Source organism: Physeter macrocephalus, chromosome 19 (assembly GCF_002837175.3).
Source record: "Physeter macrocephalus isolate SW-GA chromosome 19, ASM283717v5, whole genome shotgun sequence".
NCBI classification, from domain to species: domain Eukaryota; kingdom Metazoa; phylum Chordata; class Mammalia; order Artiodactyla; family Physeteridae; genus Physeter; species Physeter macrocephalus.
In genome coordinates this window covers 38,113,964-38,131,919 of record NC_041232.1, presented here as the reverse complement: position 1 = coordinate 38,131,919, position 17,956 = coordinate 38,113,964, and the positions used below count along the sequence as shown (strand labels likewise).

Here is a 17,956-nt window from a genome sequence, read left to right as displayed (position 1 = left end):
TACATGAAATGAATACTTTACATAAATGGAATTAAATCCTAAATCTCTCTGTGATTGAAGCATTTACCAAACAGTTTCCCATCTCAGAATTAATACTTGATGTTGGTTAGTAGTTTGAATTCTTTGTTCCTTATTTCCTTACTCCCATTGTCCTTTTGTTAAAGGACTCTAGTCTCGTAATCCCATTGTCTTCTGTTTCCCCTGTTTTCTTTCCCCTCTTCTCTCCCATCCCTTTAGGATTTGTCTGCAGGACTCACCCAGAGGCTAGGTCATGGGTGTCCATACTTAGTGACTTGGAAACCAGGGCCAGCACCAGGGTGAGGCAGGCGAGGCATCCAGGCACAAAATTTGAGTAGGCGCCTGCACCTGAGACCACGTCTGCTAAATGTCTTGGAGTCATAGAACATTAGTGTTAGATTATTATAAGAGGGTGAAGAAGGTCTGTTATATTATGAATACCGAGTTCTTAAAGTGAAAATATTGTATCATTCAGAAAGGTATATCCAGCGCAACCAAATTCCATAGAGACTTGAGTATAAGATTTGAAAACTTAATAGTTCTAGTTTGCTCCTTTAACTCCTATTTCCATCCCATATTTACTATAGAATATTACCCTAACCTGATTTTTTTCATCTTTGAAGGTTTTTTGATTACCTTATTGTACTTCACTATCACAAAAATACATATTTAAATTAAAATTTAAAAATTTATATTTTATGGCCATAAGACTTTAGTACTAAAAGTTTTAAGTTATTCTTACATGAGCGTTCAAAATAACAAACATTACAAAATTTATGAAATTATAACATAAAAGCTAAAATGTTATTCATAAAAAGGATTTTTTTCACTTTGGCTGAGATATCTGAGAATGAATATCACACATTGCTAGAATGAGACAGGATTTTCAGTAACAGTTCTTTTTTTTTAATAGATTCAAGGATTAAGCCTTGCTCATATTAATAGACAGATGGGAGTAGGAGTTCTGTGTTTTTTTTAGTATCTAACAATGTCATTCGGTTCTTTGACCTTTTCCTGACTATATGTCAAAAATCAGATGGTAATATATTATCCATCAAAAATAATTTTTTATGATCCATAAATTGACGACTCAATAGGACTTCCCTCAGTGTTATTGGAAACAACATTGGGAAACTCTAACTTGCAGGAGGTCTTATTACCTTCCCTTGGAGTCATGGGCATCTGGGTCTCTGGGAAATGGAGTGGAGAAGCTTTACCAGGGCTCTCAACTTTGGTTTCTGTAACTGTGTCCTCTCACTCAGATACACCTTGCAATATTGAGAAGGGGTTGGGAAAACTGAAATATTTTCCCTGAAACGCACCTTGCCAATATAATCTTTTTTCATGAAATGCTTTTTATCTTACCATGCACTTTAAATGTTTTCCCTCAAAACCTCAGATTCATCGCATTCCCTTGATGCAGAATGTCTGCCGCATGACCTCAGAACCAGATGCATCCCGGGTCAGCTCATGATGTTATTTTTGGGTTCAGATAAACACGTTGGTATATGTCACTGTGACAACTGTCCCATTCTTGAATTTTAAGTATAAGCCAGATACAGCTCTAGATAAGATTTGGAGCTTTGCCCAAACTGGTACATTATAAATACTGACTTAAGAGACAGGAGGCAGAAGAAGCAAAGTAGTTAAACAAAATTTGTCATCTCTACCGCCTCACTCTATAATGATCTGAAATCAGAATATCCCAACAGGGGAGAAGTGACTGGAAGAACTTCTGATGTCGGGTCTTTGCCTTAACGAAAACAGGAAAGTCGGGGAGCCATCCTGCAGAGCAACAGTGCCTTGATTTAAGAGGCTTCCTTGTACCAGTACTGTATTTCTAAACCTCCCTTCACTCGGTGCCCTGAAGGTTTTTACACATCAGAGCAGGACTGCTATACTAGAATTCAGGATGGTGTAAGGGGTGTCTTCCCCCGGACCCCAGGTAAAAGAAGGGCGATTTTAAAAGGAGATGTGGGAAAAGAGCAATGGCGTGACGTCCGACGCAGGTGTGTTCGTGGCCTGTCAGTTCTTAGGCCGGAGTGCGTGTGGAGGGCGAGCACCTGCAGATCAGTTCCCCTAAAGCATCCGTCCCTGCCCACAGTCACGGGGTACCCTGAGTGACTGCAGTGTGGAGACCATGGACCTGGTCCAGGCTTCCAGCCCGCACCTTCGTTGTGCTGCCACATTCCCACCTAGTGGCTGTCCATCAAGAGGACTCACACGGCCTCCCAACTCTGAAAAAATTCAGCTACGAGGCAGGAAGAATGGGAAAGGAATATCTGTTTATCTTTTCCCTCAAAGCTTTTCTTGTCTTCTTCTCCCTGTTTTTACCACTGGTTGCATCCAGTTGCCCACAGTGTGGTTCATTCAGCTCACATGCAGACACCCCTTTCCTGTGCATAGTTCCTTTGTTTCTGGGTGTTGTGTTCTCTGGGGCTGGTCTGTGAGAGCCGAGGAACAGTGGTTTCGCCAACAGCAAAAGGCGTGAGAGCAGCAGGCTTGTTCAGACTGCTCAACCAGAGTGGTCCCCAAGGGCTGACTTGCAAGGTCTTGGCGTGACTGCTTTGGGCATGATCCGTGTATTCAGATGGCAAGAACCTCTTATGTGATGGTAAACTAATAGATGATAGACATCTTGTGGAGAGGGAAGGGACTGAGTAGCCCAAAATGGGAAAGAGATCTTTGGCCCTCCAAGGCCCTTACGTGTAAGAAGGGTAAAGTTTTACATCTTCGGGGCTGTTGTGGAGGGAGGATCCAGTGCCAAGCTGGTGTCACAGAAGGCACATCCAAGGCACAGAGCCAAGGCTGCTGCCAGCGCCTGCCCATCGGTGAAGAGCCTAGAAGCCCACTTAGTGCTTCGGTCGCACACCTGGGTGAGGACCCTGCCCACCGGCAGACTTAACTTAAGACCTAAACTGAGCTGCTCTCTCTAACCCAGGTCTCAAATATTTGCACAGCTGGGCATTACGGTGCTCGGCGTTACACATATAAGTTATTTTCCACTTCAGTTGGGATCAAACTTGGCCTTGTTTGTTTATATAGTGCTTAAGTGACAAAGCAGCCTTCTCTTTTTTTTCTTCTCAGCGTGTCAGCTGATGAGCAACTGCAGTTAAGAGTTTCTTCAGTTTCATCATTAGTTGCTATTAATTTGTATGGATACGTTTAAACTTTGCTTTTAGCTGGGTCACAAGATAGAATTGCCTGGCATAAATATTTAATTTTTCCAGCTGACTGAAGCTCTCAGTGATAAAAGTATTCTAGCTCATGTTTCTTCCTGAAACTTGACCTTCATAATATGCATTGTTGCTTTTCCTATTATTGGACTATATACAGTACTAATTAGTTGTATACAGTATCTAACAAATCCAATACCAAACTTCATTGTATTGTAAGTGAAAACAGTGTTTCTGTGAATTTCCAAGAGGGAATGAAATATAGTTTGTATCACCGAGTTTTTTCATTACATATCCAGGGAACTGTAGATTTTAACAATTAAAATATCAGTAATTGTACAGACTAATAGAGGCAAAAAATTGCAAGTCCATTGCTGTATTTTAAATAGCATGTTAGACTCTTCTGTGCAGTCAAGGTGGTTTTTATGGCCATCTGGATCTATGTGTATATGTTCCCTCAGGCCTTTTTCTGTCCCTTCCACTCTGTGTCTATTACCTGGGCCACAAATGTGCCTTTTCATTTCCTTGAATGCTTACATTCTGAGTTACTAAAAGAAGCAGGAAGGGGTTTAAATTATTCTAGATTATAAAATAGGATTTAAAGACCCTTTCAGAATTTTGGGAGTTTTTCAAATGATTAAAAAATAGTCTGCCCATTGAATGGGTGATAAAACCATGTCCTTTGTACCTTGGTTTCCAGAGTTGACAAACCACTATTTCATTGACTTGCTGACTCATATGAAGTCTAGCCAACTGGTGGTGAGCAGCCAATGGCTAGTAGACAATGTGACTGTCCCATTCTTGCTCGCATATTTTCTCAGGGAGATTATGTGAGGGTATGGCAACGTATACAGCGTTACTATAGAGATGAAAGATTAAGTCCTTAGGCCTGGATTCCCATCTGAGCCGCCATGACAGAAGCGCCAAACGCCTTGTCACGCCCCAGCATGTCTCTTATTCCCTCAGTGAGTGTTTAATAGTCAGTCTAGTATTTTTTAGGGAAAAATGTTCAGAATCAAACTTAGGTAAAGTTCTTCATTCCTTTAATGAATAAATCCTTTAACTTCCTTTAAAATAAATCTCACCCTGCTGTTGTGCGTGACAAAGCGAAACGTAGAAAACGAGAGCAGAGCCAGAAATGGCATCATTTATGTCACATACTGTCACGGGCCAGGGCTCATGTCGCCACCCTGGTGAACCCCTGTCATCTTGGCGATTGGACGGGACAGCCAGCCAGCAGCGAGAGCCTCAGCAGCGGGGACTACGCGATGTCTTCTGGCTGGGGCTCCGGAAGGAACAGGTGTCCTTCCCTCACTTCTTCACCTTTTAAGGTTGGAACTCAAGCCACGCTGCCATCTGAGTGGCTTCTCTGCAGCTCAGCTGCCCAGGCGACAGGATGAGGTATCCCAACCTTCAAAGTCACCTTGCCTCTACACAGCCTTGGAGGACTTGGCAATCTTGAATGTACTATTAATAGTAATGATCATAGCTAACATTTATTGCTCACTTAACATATGCCTGACACTGTTCTGAGTGTTTTGTATGAACTAATTAATCCTGATAGGCCCTGTGAGGTACATAATGAAGCCCCCATTTGGCGGAGGGGTGAGGGACTCATAGTGATGCAAGCATCAGGTAGCAAGGGGCGTGTGCTCTCAGAGCCCATTCTTTTATTTTTCAGTTGTGGTGAAACACAGAGCACAGTATTTACCATTTTAACCATTTTTAAGCGTGCAGTTCAGTGGCGTTTGTACATTCACGTTATGCTGCCGTTACCACCCAGGTAACTCTTTTCATCTCGTGGAACTGACATTCTGCACCCCTTAAACAACAACTCCCCACCTCCCTACCCCCCAGCCCTGGCAGCCACCGTTGTGCCTTCTGTTCAGAAGGCATTCCTTTAATCACAACGCTCTACTGTCTCTGGAACCCAGGACTGGACTAACCTCAGTATATTTTGTTGTTCTCTTTTTCCACCATGCTTTTCTCTTGTCTGTTTTACGATGAGCCTAATGTCAGCGTGTATGTCGTAAGGCCGTCTCCTTTCTGCGGTGCAAGGTTGTCAGCTTCCCCATCCCTTCCTTTTGCCAGGCTGAAAGTGTTAGATTACCTGGACTACCAACTCCTAGAGTCAACCACTGTTAACTTTTTGGTGCTACTACCTTCTAATATGTGTCTATAAAACATGTATTTTACAAAATTAAAATATTTTTGAACATGTGGCTTTGTAACCTACTTTTTCACTCATTTTGCTATGTGAACTATGTGCATCATTAAGCAAGAGGGTTCTGACTTCAGGGAGTTTGTATTCCAGTGAAAGAGTCAGGAGAGTCTAGTGCACTGTGATAAATGCCCAAATAGGAGTAAACTCAGGGGGCAGTGGAAACATACAGGAGCACATAGGGCAGGGGTGCCTGCAGTGTGCTCTGCTCTCCCTGAGGTGATGAGGATGCAGGTGGAGTATAAGATATTATCCCTCACCTCAGGAATTGTATTACTGTGTAGTTAGCAAGATAAGCTGGTTAGTACCCCTGACATAGCAGCAGGCTGTATATGTGATCAGATGCTACATTGTGCAATACAGACTCTGGTGCTCCAGGAGCTGGAATAGGCGAGAAATCAATGAGTACTGGAATAGTCGAGGAGGAGAGACTTGAACTCTCTTGAAATCCTAGCGGGGAGGAGATGCAAGAGTTAAGTGAAGAGAGTAGGGCATTCCACGTCAGAATTGGCTATAATGAGACTTTTAATCCAGTGTCTAAAACAGTGCCTGGCACCTAGTAGGTGCTAAATTAAAAAAATTTTTTAAAGCTATTTTGAAACAGTTTTATTTCTATATGCATATTTCTGTACAGCCAAGTTGCTTTAGAGAGACAATCTTGGTGGATTTTTTTTGAGATATAATTGACAAATATTTAAAGTCTACATCAAGATGATTGGATATATGTATACATTGTGAAAGGATTCCCCCCATCAAGTTAATTAACACATCCAGCACCTCGCATATGTATCCTCTTTTGGTGAGAACATTTAAGTTCTACTCGCTTATTAGCAAATTTCATTTATACTAAACAGTGTTATCAATTGTAGTCATGTCACCATGTTATACAGTAGATCCTCAGACCTTATTCATATTATAACTGAAAGTGTATACCCTGTTACCAACTTCTCCCTATTTTCCCCACCCTGAAGCCCCTGGCAACGACTTTCTACTCTGTTTTTATTGGTTCAACTTTTTTTTTTTTTTTAAGGTTCGCATATGTGTGATACCATACCATGCAGTGTTTGTCTTTGTCTGTCTGGTTTATTTCACTTAGCATAAGGCCCTCCAGGTTCATCCATGTTGTCACAAATGGCCTTCTTTTCTAAGGCCAAATAATATCGTGTGTGTGTGTATGTATATATTTGTGTGCGTGTGTATATATATACACACATAGACATATGCATGCACACACACACACACACACACACACACACACACATTTTCTTGATCACACACATACACATATACATGCACACACACACACACACACACACACACACACACACATTTTCTTGATCCATTCATCCAGTGACGGACACTTAGATTGTCTCTATTGTATATTCTCAGCTCCTTTAGCAAAAATTAATTGACCATAAATGCATGGATTTATTTCTGGGCTCTCTATTCTATTCCATTCATCTGCCTGTCTATTTCTATGTCAATTCTGTACTGTTTTGATTACTATATCTTTGTAATACAGTTTGAAATCTGGGAGCATGACACCTCCTGCTTTGTTCTTCTTTCTCAAGATTGCATTGGTTATTCATGGTCTTTTGTGGTTCCATACAAATTTCAGGATTGTTTTTTCTGTATCTGTGAAAAATGGAATTTTGATAAGGATTGCATTGAATCTTTAGATCACTTTGGGTAGTTTGGACATTTTAACAACTTTTGTAATCCATGAGTGCAGAATATCTGTCTATTTATTCGTGTCTTCTGCAGTTTCTTTCATTAATGGCTTACAGTTTTCAGTGTATAGCTCTTTCACCTCCTTGGTTAATTTTATTCCTAACTATTTTATTCTTTTTGATGTTATTGGAAATGGGATTGTTTTCTTAATTTTTCTTTCTGATAGTTTGTTGTTGGTGAATTGAAACACAACTGATGTTTGTATGTTGATTTTGTACCATGCACCTTTACTGAATTCATGTATTAGTTCTAATTGTGTTTTGGTGGAGTCTTTAGGGTTTTCTACATATAATATCATGGCATCTGCAAATAGAGATAATCTTACTTCTTCCTTCTTGATTTGGATGCCTTTTATTTCTTTTTCTTGCATAACTGTGCTGGCTAGAACTTCAGTACTATGTTGAATAAAAGTGGTGAGAGTGGGCATCCTTGTCTTATTTCTGATCTTATAGGAAGAGTGTTCAGCTTTTCACCACTGAGTATGATGTTAGCTGTGGGCTTCTCATATATGGCCTTTATTATGTTGAGGTATGCTTCCTCTATACCCACTTTGTTGAGAGTTATTATCATGAAAGGATGTTGAATTTTGTCAAATGCTTTTTCTGCATCTATTGAGATTATCCATCGTTTTATTAATGTCATATATCACATTTATTGATTGGCTTGTATTGAACCATCCTGCTTACCTGGAATAAAACCCACTTGATCATGGTGTATGACCCTTTAAATATATTGTTGAGTTCAGTTTGCTAATATTTTCTTGACTTTTGCATCTGTGTTCATCAGGGATATTGGCCTATAATTTTCTTTTCTTTGTCTGCTTTTGTCTTTGGTTTTGGTGTCAGGATAATGCTGACCTTGTAAAATGAGTTTGCAAGTGTTCTCTCCTCTTCTGTTTCTTTGAATAGTTTGAGAAGGATCAGTATTCATGCTTCTTTAAATGTCTGGCAGAATTCACCAGTAAAGACATCTGGTCTTGGATTTTTGTTGTTGGCAGGTGTTTGATTACTGCTTCAATCTCCTTACTAGGAATTGATCAGTTCAGATTTTCTATTTCTTCATGATTCAATTTTGGTTGGTTGTATGTTTCTAGAAATTTATCCATTTCTTCTAGATTGTCCAATTTGTTAGCATATAATTGTTCACAGCATTCTCATGATCCTTTGTGCATCAGTTGTAGTATCGTCTCTGTCATTTATAATTTTACTTATTTGAGTCCTCTCTCTCTTTTTCTTGGTGAGTATAGTTAAAGATTTGTCTATTTTATCTTTTTTTTTTTTAAAACATCTCTTAGTTGCATTTATCTTTTTAGTCTCTGTTTCATTTCTTTTCACTCTGATCTTTGTTACCCTTCCTTTACTAATTTTGGACTTCTAGTTCCTTGAGGTGTAAAGTTAGGCTGTTTGAGATCTTGTTTGTTACTGTGTTTATTGCCATGAACTTCTTTCTTAGAGCTGTTTTTGCTGCATCCTGTAAGTTTTGTATGTTGTATTTCCATTTTCATTAGTCTCAAGATATTTTTTGATTTCTTCTTTGACCTATTGGTTGTCTAGTAGCATGTTTACTTTTCACGTATTTGTGAATTTCCCAGTTTTCTTTTTGTAATTTATTTCTAATTTTATAACATTTTGGTTAGAAAAGATGCTTGATATGATTTTACTATTTTTAAATTTATTGTCGTTTTTTTTTTTTTTTTTTTTTCTGCGGTACGTGGGCCCCTCACTGCTGCGGCCTCTCCCGTTGCAGAGCACAGGCCCCGGACGCGCAGGCCCAGTGGCCACAGCTTCATGGGCCCAGCCACTCCGTGGCACGTGGTATCCTCCCAGACTGGGGCACGAACCTGTGTCCCCCGCATTGGCAGGCAGACTCTCAACCACTGCGCCACCAGGGAAGCCCTATTGTCTTGTTTTGTGGCCTAATATATAGTCTATCCTGGAGAGTGTTCCATATACACTTGAGAAGAATTGTGTATTCCTTTATTACACGGAATGTTCTGTATATGTCTCTTAGGTCTGTTGGTCTAACATGTTGTTTAAACCCATTGTTTCCTTACTAAGATTTTCTGTCTGGATGATCTGTCCCTTGTTGAAAGTAGAGAATTGAAATCCCCTGCTTTTCTTGTATTGCTGTCTATTTCTCTTTTAAGATCTGTTACTATTTGCTTTTAGGTCCCTATTTTGCGTGCATAAATATTTATAATTGTTATATCGTCTTGATGAATTGACCCCTTTACATTATATAATGACCTTCTTTGTGTCTTGTTACATTCTTTGGCTTAAAATCTGTTTTGTCTAATGTAAGTATAACTACCCCTGCTTTCTTTTTGTTTCCATTGGCGTGGAATATCTTTTTCTATCCTCTCACTTTCTATCTGTGTGTGTCCTTAGAGCTGCAGTGAATTTCTTGTAGTCAGCATAGTTGGTTCTTGGTGTTTTCTGTTTTTTGTTTAACCCATTCAGCCACTCTGTGTCTTTTGGTTGGATAATTTAGTCCATTTGCATTCAAAGTAATTACTGATAGATGTGGTTTCACTATTGCTCTTTTGTTCATTGTTTTCTGGCTGTTTTTTGTAGTTCCTTTGTTCCTTTCCTCTTCCTCTCTTCCTTTGTGAATTTGATGATTTTCTGTAGTTGGTATGCTTAAATTCCTTTTTCTTTATCTTTTGTGTATCTACTATAGGTTTTTTGCTTTGTAGTTACCATGAGGTTTATGTAAAATATCTTATAGTTGTAACAGTCTGTTTTAAGCTGATAACAAATTAACTTCAAACACATACAAAAGCTCTACATTTGTACACTCCCTGCCATTTTATGTTTTTGGTGTCACAATTTACATCTTTTTACATTGTGTATCCATTAACAAATTATCATAGTTATAGTTACTTTTAATACTTATGTCTTTTAATCTTCGTTCTAGAGTTATACATGAACTACCCAGCACCATTACAACATTTGACTATTCTTGAATTAAATAGTTGTGTAAAGAAAATGAACATGATTGATTGAACAGATTGGAAGTAGTGCCCTTCCCTTTGATGTTAAAAGAAAATCTGACTTCCCAGAAGCATTGGTAGGAGTACAAATTGATAAAGGGTTGAAGGGTTGAAGGCATTCAGCTTGGTAGTAACTGTAAAAATTTTCAATGAGCACACACCTTTGACCCAGAAATCCCAATTACAGAAATTTTCTTTAAAACCATATTTGTTCATGCTCTAAAGGATAAGATTAAATACTTTATGGTATATCTATAGATAGACTTTAAAAAAAATTTAACAAATACATATAGCAAATATTAGTCTTATAGCAATGCTTTGTAGTAGATTATGTTATATACACTGTTATATTAGTGCCATGTTATTGATAAGGAAACTGGCAGAGTTTAACTTGGCCAGAGTCACACATCTAGTAAATGTGAAAGCCTGCAGTGGAACTCAGTCTGATTCTGACATCTTAGCACTGCGCAGTGCAGCGATTACAAAGAACTTGATGGACTCGGTGATGTAATGTACGTGTATGTAAGACCTCCAAACGCAGGAACAGCAAAAAAAAGGCAAGTGATGAGCCAATACATAGAGCAGATCCCATGCATTAAAAAAATCCGATAAGGTATATGTGTGTACACACACGTGTGTGTAAACACCCAGCATTGTATCCCAAACTGTTGGAGGTGCTTTGCCTCTGAGGAGAGGAGCATTTTCATGTCTTTACTTCCATGACTGAGAATTACATATTCCTCTATTAGTTTTTGTGGTTTTTTTTTTTTTTTTTTAAGAAAAAACTCATGAAGATATTATTAAGTAGAAGAAATAGAGTCTAAGATATCTCAAGTAAGAAAAGCCTTGGCAGTCCCAGCTTTCTTGACTTGGCCCCAGCAGTGAATTTTTGCATTTACTGAGATCTTAGGGTGTATATAGTAAAGCCTTCTTTTCTTCATCTCCTTATACATTCCCGTTCTCCTTTGTCTTCCCAGTGAGGCAGCAATAAACCTACCATTTCTTTTCATTACATTGAGCTGCTACATGTCTGTCTGCGTTCTGCAGTATTTTATGCTAATGAATGAGCTTTTTTTTTTTATGCATTCCGATAGTAGTTTTGTGAAGGTTACTTTATTTTTAATTGTGCATATCTGTTAAGAATGTGGATGTTTAGAGGGGGAAAGTCAGAGCCAAGACAGGTGGCATTCAACCTCGATGGCACCTTGGGATTGTTCACGTGATCATGACTTTAGTCAGCAGGCTTCATGAAAGATGTGATTCTCACGGGAAAGGTAAATAATAGTAGGTGGAAGGTTGGAAAGATCATCAGACTATTCCAGAGAAAACCAAGATAAGTTTGCTACCTAATGAATTTGTTAAAGATCTCATGGTGTGACTGTTTGCTGGCAGGATATGGTAAGCAGAGTTGAAAGGTTGCAGTTCAGGTCAGAGGACTCCTGCCCAATCATTAAATTATTTTTGGAAGTATACTGTGATTGTGTCATTCTAGCAGATAGAATTTAAAACCTATCCTGTGAAATACACAATAGCCTTCTAGTACCCCAGTTCACAATGTATAATGGATCAGTGTTCTCGGGAAACCTCAATGTTGTTAGTCAAAAACAGTCTGAAATTCCTTTGAAAAATTATCCACAAAAATGGTATATGTGGTTGCTCCTTAGCCCACTATGAAGATTTTTGGTCTTTGTGTCCCCATGACCTTTATATGCCATTTCCTAATTCTGATCTTTTTAATAGTCATCATCTCACTGCTCACCAGTAGATTGCAAGCTCCTCGAAGCCAAGGAGAATGTTTGGGTAGTCTTTGTATTTTCTTCAAGGCCTAGAACAATATACTCCACGTTAGATGCTCTGGGAAGATTTATGAAATTGAACTGATACTAATTAAATTTGCTGTTTTCTGTGACTTCCTTTCCAGGAACATGTTATGTAGAGACAGCAGCATGTAAGTTTGCTGTGTATGTTGGACATCACAGTTTCCATTTTCTTGTTAAATAGGAACTCTCCAAGATCACTATGCCAGTTATATTTAATGAGCCTTTGAGCTTCCTCCAGCGACTCACTGAATACATGGAGCATACGTACCTCATCCACAAGGCCAGTTCATTTGCTGATCCTGTGGAAAGGATGCAGGTATGTGTCAGGCAAGCACTGGGAAAGGTTTAAGTCTTAGGAAGTCTTCTCTGCCACCTTCTCCCCTCCCCCCGCCCCAAACACATATACACAGAATTCATGTTAAGTCCAGTGTGAGGTTAGCAAACGTTATTATTACATAGTCAGCATGTTTGGAGAGTCGTCTGTGTTCCTTCCTCGCCATCCTCTAGTCAGAGTGCCACCATAGTGGAAAGACCAACGAGAATTGCAAGAGAAGCAGAACGTGGTCCAAAACCAAACCTGGATGTTGGTGAGCTGTTTCTGAGACTTTGTTTTAGAAAGTAGCATTGTGTTAGGGTAAAAATATTCAACCTTTCTTTCAGACTCTCTCAGTGTTTCTAAGAAGGAATAGATATATACATACACAGATAAATATGTATATTTATGCTTATGTGTGTATATAAATATACACATACTACTATAGGTTAAAACAAAGGACAACAAGGAATTGCACTTTTTTATTTTCCTCTGAAGAGAAGGTGTTCATGTGATGTATATGGATTGACTAGACACAGGGAGAGTATAGTAGATACATTCTTCTCCTTCCAACAAAGCAATAGAATTCTAAATGGAGTCTTTCTGTCTTTTCATTTATATAATCAGCTTTTCCCAACCTCATTGGACTTGATACCAATTTGTTTAGTTTTATCTCTTCGCCCCATCCTAAAAGTGATGTAGTTTTTAGAAATTTTAAAGGAATTAAGAGTAATTTAGGATTTGAGAGTTTTTTAAAAGTCCTTGAGAGAATTTGTAGCACTCTCAGGGTGTTATAAAACCCACAGTTGGGATGATCTATAGGAAGAGTCTCAGAGTAATTTTCATTCTGAATATCCACGTTTGCTTATTAGTTTGCTTATTAGGCCATGTTAAAAATACAAAGTAATTAAACTCCTCAAAATCATTTTGTAAATTACTGTTTTCAGCAGAATTTCAAATCCTGAAAGCATGAGGAGCCAGCAAGGCTATTTTTAACTTCTAATGCTCTGTCCCACAGTGTGTAGCTGCATTTGCTGTATCTGCTGTTGCTTCTCAGTGGGAACGTACTGGAAAGCCTTTCAACCCACTTCTGGGAGAGACTTATGAATTAGTTCGGTAAGATCTTTCACACTATTCCAGGTGGATAGTTGAATTTGCATGATTTATATAGCTCTTCAAAGGAAAATGTGTATTTTTTTAGCATTTACCAACATTTTGTATGACTGAAGAAAGTTAACAATTTTGTTTGTTTCTATGATATTTATTATTTTAGAAATTATGTCAAAAATATGAAAACATACATAAAATGAACCATTACAAGGATTTCAGTATTCCTGATCTTGTGGGATTAGTTATCATCCTTTCTCCTTATGTGGACCATAAGGCATGATTGGGTTTTTTGTTTTGTTTTGTTTTGTTTAATTAATTTATTAATTTATTTATTTTTGGCTGCATTGGGTCCTCGTTGCTGAACACAGGCTTTCTCTAGTTGGGGCGAGGGGGGGCTACTCTTCATTGTGGTGCGCGGGCTTCTCATTGGGGTGGCTTGTCTTTGTTGCAGAGCACGGGCTCTAGGCGCGTGGGCTTCGGTGGTTGTGGCTCGCGGGCTCTAGAACGCAGGCTCAGTAGTTGTGGCACACGGGCTTAGTTGCTCCATGGCATGTGGGATCTTCCCGGACCAGGGCTCGAACCCATGTCCCCTGCATTGGCAGGTGGATTCTTAACCACTGCGCCACCACGGAAGTCCCTGGGTTTTTTTTAATAACCATATAAAATACATTAGCATAAACTCACACTGTTGGCATACAGGCAATGAATGTATCTAGAGTTGCATTTCCTGCTGTAGCTTGCTTCTTTACACACAGTTAGGGAATTCATTTGGCTTTAGTTTTTCTGAAGCTTTCTCTTCCCTCCACAAGTTTTGATCTCATTTATTCCCTAGATGTTTGTAAAGGAGATACATTAGATTCTTCAATCTTAATATAAATGGAATAAGTTTTAAATTTACATGGCTAATATTGTCAATTCATGGAAATCACCCAAATTCATGTGGGTGTTCTTTATTTTAATGTGTTTACGTAGCTAGGTTTATAATAACATTGGTTTTAGTTGTTTGGGTTGCATACGTGCAATTGTTCGTGTGTTGTCCTTCCATCAGGATGATAACGAAGTATCGTTTACTTCGTCAAATCCATTTCCTTAATACTTTAACATTGCTTTTTCACTGAAATGACAGTAATGTATAGATTCTGTGATAACAGTTTATTATATAACACTACCTTTTTTTGTTTGTTTGTTTTTTAAATCTTAAGAGATGACCTTGGTTTCAGACTCATCTCTGAGCAGGTCAGCCATCACCCACCCATTAGTGCATTTCATGCTGAAGGATTAAACAATGATTTCATCTTTCATGGCTCAATCTATCCCAAACTGAAGTTCTGGGGGAAGAGCGTAGAAGCAGAACCCAAAGGAACCATCACGTTGGAGCTCCTTGAGTGAGTCAGAATCATGCCTTTAACTCTTTTCATGTGTACCTACTCATTAGTATATACACTTGCACACAGACTTGACCTTGTTATTCAAAAGGTGGAGACAAAGAAACTGCTTTTATGAAGTATAAATTTTCTACCATCATGTAAAAGAATTTGAGAAACATGGCAATAGCCATTGTTAATCAGCCTAGGTATGTGTAAAAAGTTTAACTTGATGTTTGACTGTGGTGTTTGTTTGGATCTATTTTAAGATAAAATGGAGTTAATCACTGCATGACAGTTCTTAATAGACAAGCTTTCTGTATATCATGGTAATAATATTTTGGTTAACCATCTTTTAAAGTGAATTCACTTTGAGAAATATTGAAATAACAATCACATTGGTACATCTTAGACATTGGGTTAAGTTGAAAGTTCTCTTCTTTTGCAATAGAAAAAAGATTGCCATGAAATACCTTTCCATTTATTTGTGTCATCTTCAGTTTCTTTCATTACTGTCCTTTTCAATATACAAGTCTTTCACCTCCTGGTTTAAATTTATTTCTAGGTATTTTATTCCTTTTGATGCAGTTGTAAATGGAATTAATTCTGTGCTCATGGATTGAAAAAATTAATACTGTTAAAATGTTCATACTATCCAAAGCAACATACAGATTCAGTGCAATCTCTATCAAAATTCCAATGACGTTTTTCACACAAATAGACAATCCTGCAATTTTTATGGAATCACAAAAGACCCCAAATAGCCAAAGCAGTCTTGAGAAAGAAGAACAAAGCTGGAGGCATCATGCTCCCTGATTTCAAACTATATTACAAAGCTATAGTAATTAAAATATATGGTATTGGCATAAAAACAGACACATAGATCAATGGAACAGAAAAGAGAGCCCAGAAATAAGTCCATGCAAATAGAGTCAGTTAATTTACAACAAAGGAGGCAAGAATATACAACAGAAGAAGAACAGTCTCTTCAATAAATGATGTTGGGAAAATTGGACAGGCACATACAAAAGAATGAAACTGGACCCCTCTCTTATACCATACACAAAAATTAACTCAAAATGGATTACAAACTTGAACGTAAGACTGAAAACTATAAAACTCCTAGAAGAAAACATAAGTGGTAGGCTCCTTAACATAGGTCTTGGCAATGATTTTTTGACTCTGACGCCAAAAAGAGCAAAAGTAAAAATAAACAAATGGGACTACATCATACTAAAAAGCTTCTGCACAGTAAAGGAAACCATCAACAAAATGAAAAGGCAGCCTACTGAATAGGAGAAAATATTTGCAAATCATGTAGCCCATGTAATGGGCTAACATCCAAAATATATGAAGAATGCATACCACTCATAGCAAGAAAAAACAATCCAATTAAAAAGTAGGCAGAAGATCTGAATAGACATATTTCAAAGAAGACATACAGATAGTCAACAGGTAAATGAAAAGATGCTCTACATCATTAACCATCAAGGAAATGCAAATCAAACCACAATGAGGTATCACCTCCCACCTGTGAGAAAGGCTAGTATCAAAAAAACTAGAAGTAAATGTTGGTCAGGATGTGGAGGAAAGGGAACCCTTGTGTACTGTTGGTGGATGTAAATTGGTGCAGCCACTATGGAAAACAGTTTGGAGGTTCCTCAAAAAATTCAAAGTGGAGCTACCATGATCCAGCAATTCCACTTTTGAGTATTTACCCAAAGAAAACAAAAACACTAACTCAAAAAGATATCTGCACCCCCATGTCATTGCAGCATTATTATACATATTATACATATTCCATACAACAGCCAAGATATGGAAACAACTCAAGCATCCATCGTTGGATGAATGGACAAAGAAATTGTGGCGCGCACACACACACACACACACACACACACACACACACACACACACACACACAGGAATATTACTCAGCCATAAAAAAGAATGAAATTTTGCCACTTGCAACAACACGGATGGACCTCAAGGACATTATGCTAAGCGAAATAAGTCAGAGAAAGTCTAGTACTCTATGATCTCCTCGTGTGAGAGAGAAAGAGAAAAGAAAACTCAAGCATCCATCGTTGGATGAATGGACAAAGAAATTGTGGCGCGCACACACACACACACACACACACACACACACACACAGGAATATTACTCAGCCATAAAAAAGAATGAAATTTTGCCACTTGCAACAACACGGATGGACCTCAAGGACATTATGCTAAGCGAAATAAGTCAGAGAAAGTCTAGTACTCTATGATCTCCTCGTGTGAGAGAGAAAGAGAAAAGAAGGAAAAAACAATAAACAGACTCTAATCCCAAGGTGACTCAGATATTGAAATCTGTATCAAAGACTTTAAAGCAGCTATTATAACTATGCTCCATGACATAAAGGTGATCTCTTAAAATGAATAGAAAGACATTGGAGTAAAGAAATAAAATTATTTCTGGAAGTTTTAGTACTGAAAAACTACAATAACAAAAATAATAACTGGGATAGGCTTGATAGCAGGATGCAGATAATAAAATATGTTCAGGATCCACATGCTGAAAACTGTAAAACACTGGTAACAGTAATCAAAGACTATGAGTAATGGAGAGTCATACTATGTCTCACTATACTTGGAATCCTTAATATAATTCAGATGTTAGTTTTCCCATAATTGATCTCTAAGCAATCTATATTAACACAATCTAAATTTAAAAGTCCCAGAATGATTTTTGATACATAAAGAGAAGTTGATCCTAAAATTTATATGGAAGGACAAATGAAACACTACGGCCAGAACAGTTTTGAAAGGGAAGAACAGAATTGATGGGACTCCAGCTTCCTAATTTTAAGACGTAACAGTAAAGCCATTGTAATGAAGACAGTGTTGTATTGACAAAAGGATAGACACATACATCAAGGGAACAGAGAATAGAGTCCAAAAACTGACCACAGAAACATGGTCAATTGATTTTTGACAAAGGTTAAAAACACAATTCAGTGAAGAAGGATAGTCCTCTCCACAAATGGTGTGGGAACAGTTGGAAGTAGGTATGTTAAAAAAATGAACCTCAACTTACATCTCACAGCTTAAACAAAAATAAGCTCAAAATAGACCATAGGCTAAAATCTAATATACAATTATAAGCTTTTGGAAGAAAACAGGAGAAAATTTTTATGACCTTGGATTAGGCAATGACATCTTATGGATAT

At 38.1% G+C, this 17,956-nt stretch overlaps 1 protein-coding gene across 6 annotated transcripts in view; it reads left to right on the top strand.

Moving 5' to 3' along the window:
* Window positions 1-17,956, top strand: part of OSBPL1A (oxysterol binding protein like 1A) — a 221,389-nt gene that overhangs the window by 189,927 nt on the left and 13,506 nt on the right. For all 6 annotated transcript variants that reach the window (XM_024121011.3, XM_028480699.2, XM_028480698.2 and 3 more), the window contains 3 exons: window positions 12,140-12,274; window positions 13,290-13,387; window positions 14,584-14,766. In XM_024121011.3, coding sequence (XP_023976779.1) covers window positions 12,140-12,274; window positions 13,290-13,387; window positions 14,584-14,766 — 416 coding nt within the window. The remainder of the gene's footprint in view (window positions 1-12,139; window positions 12,275-13,289; window positions 13,388-14,583; window positions 14,767-17,956) is intronic.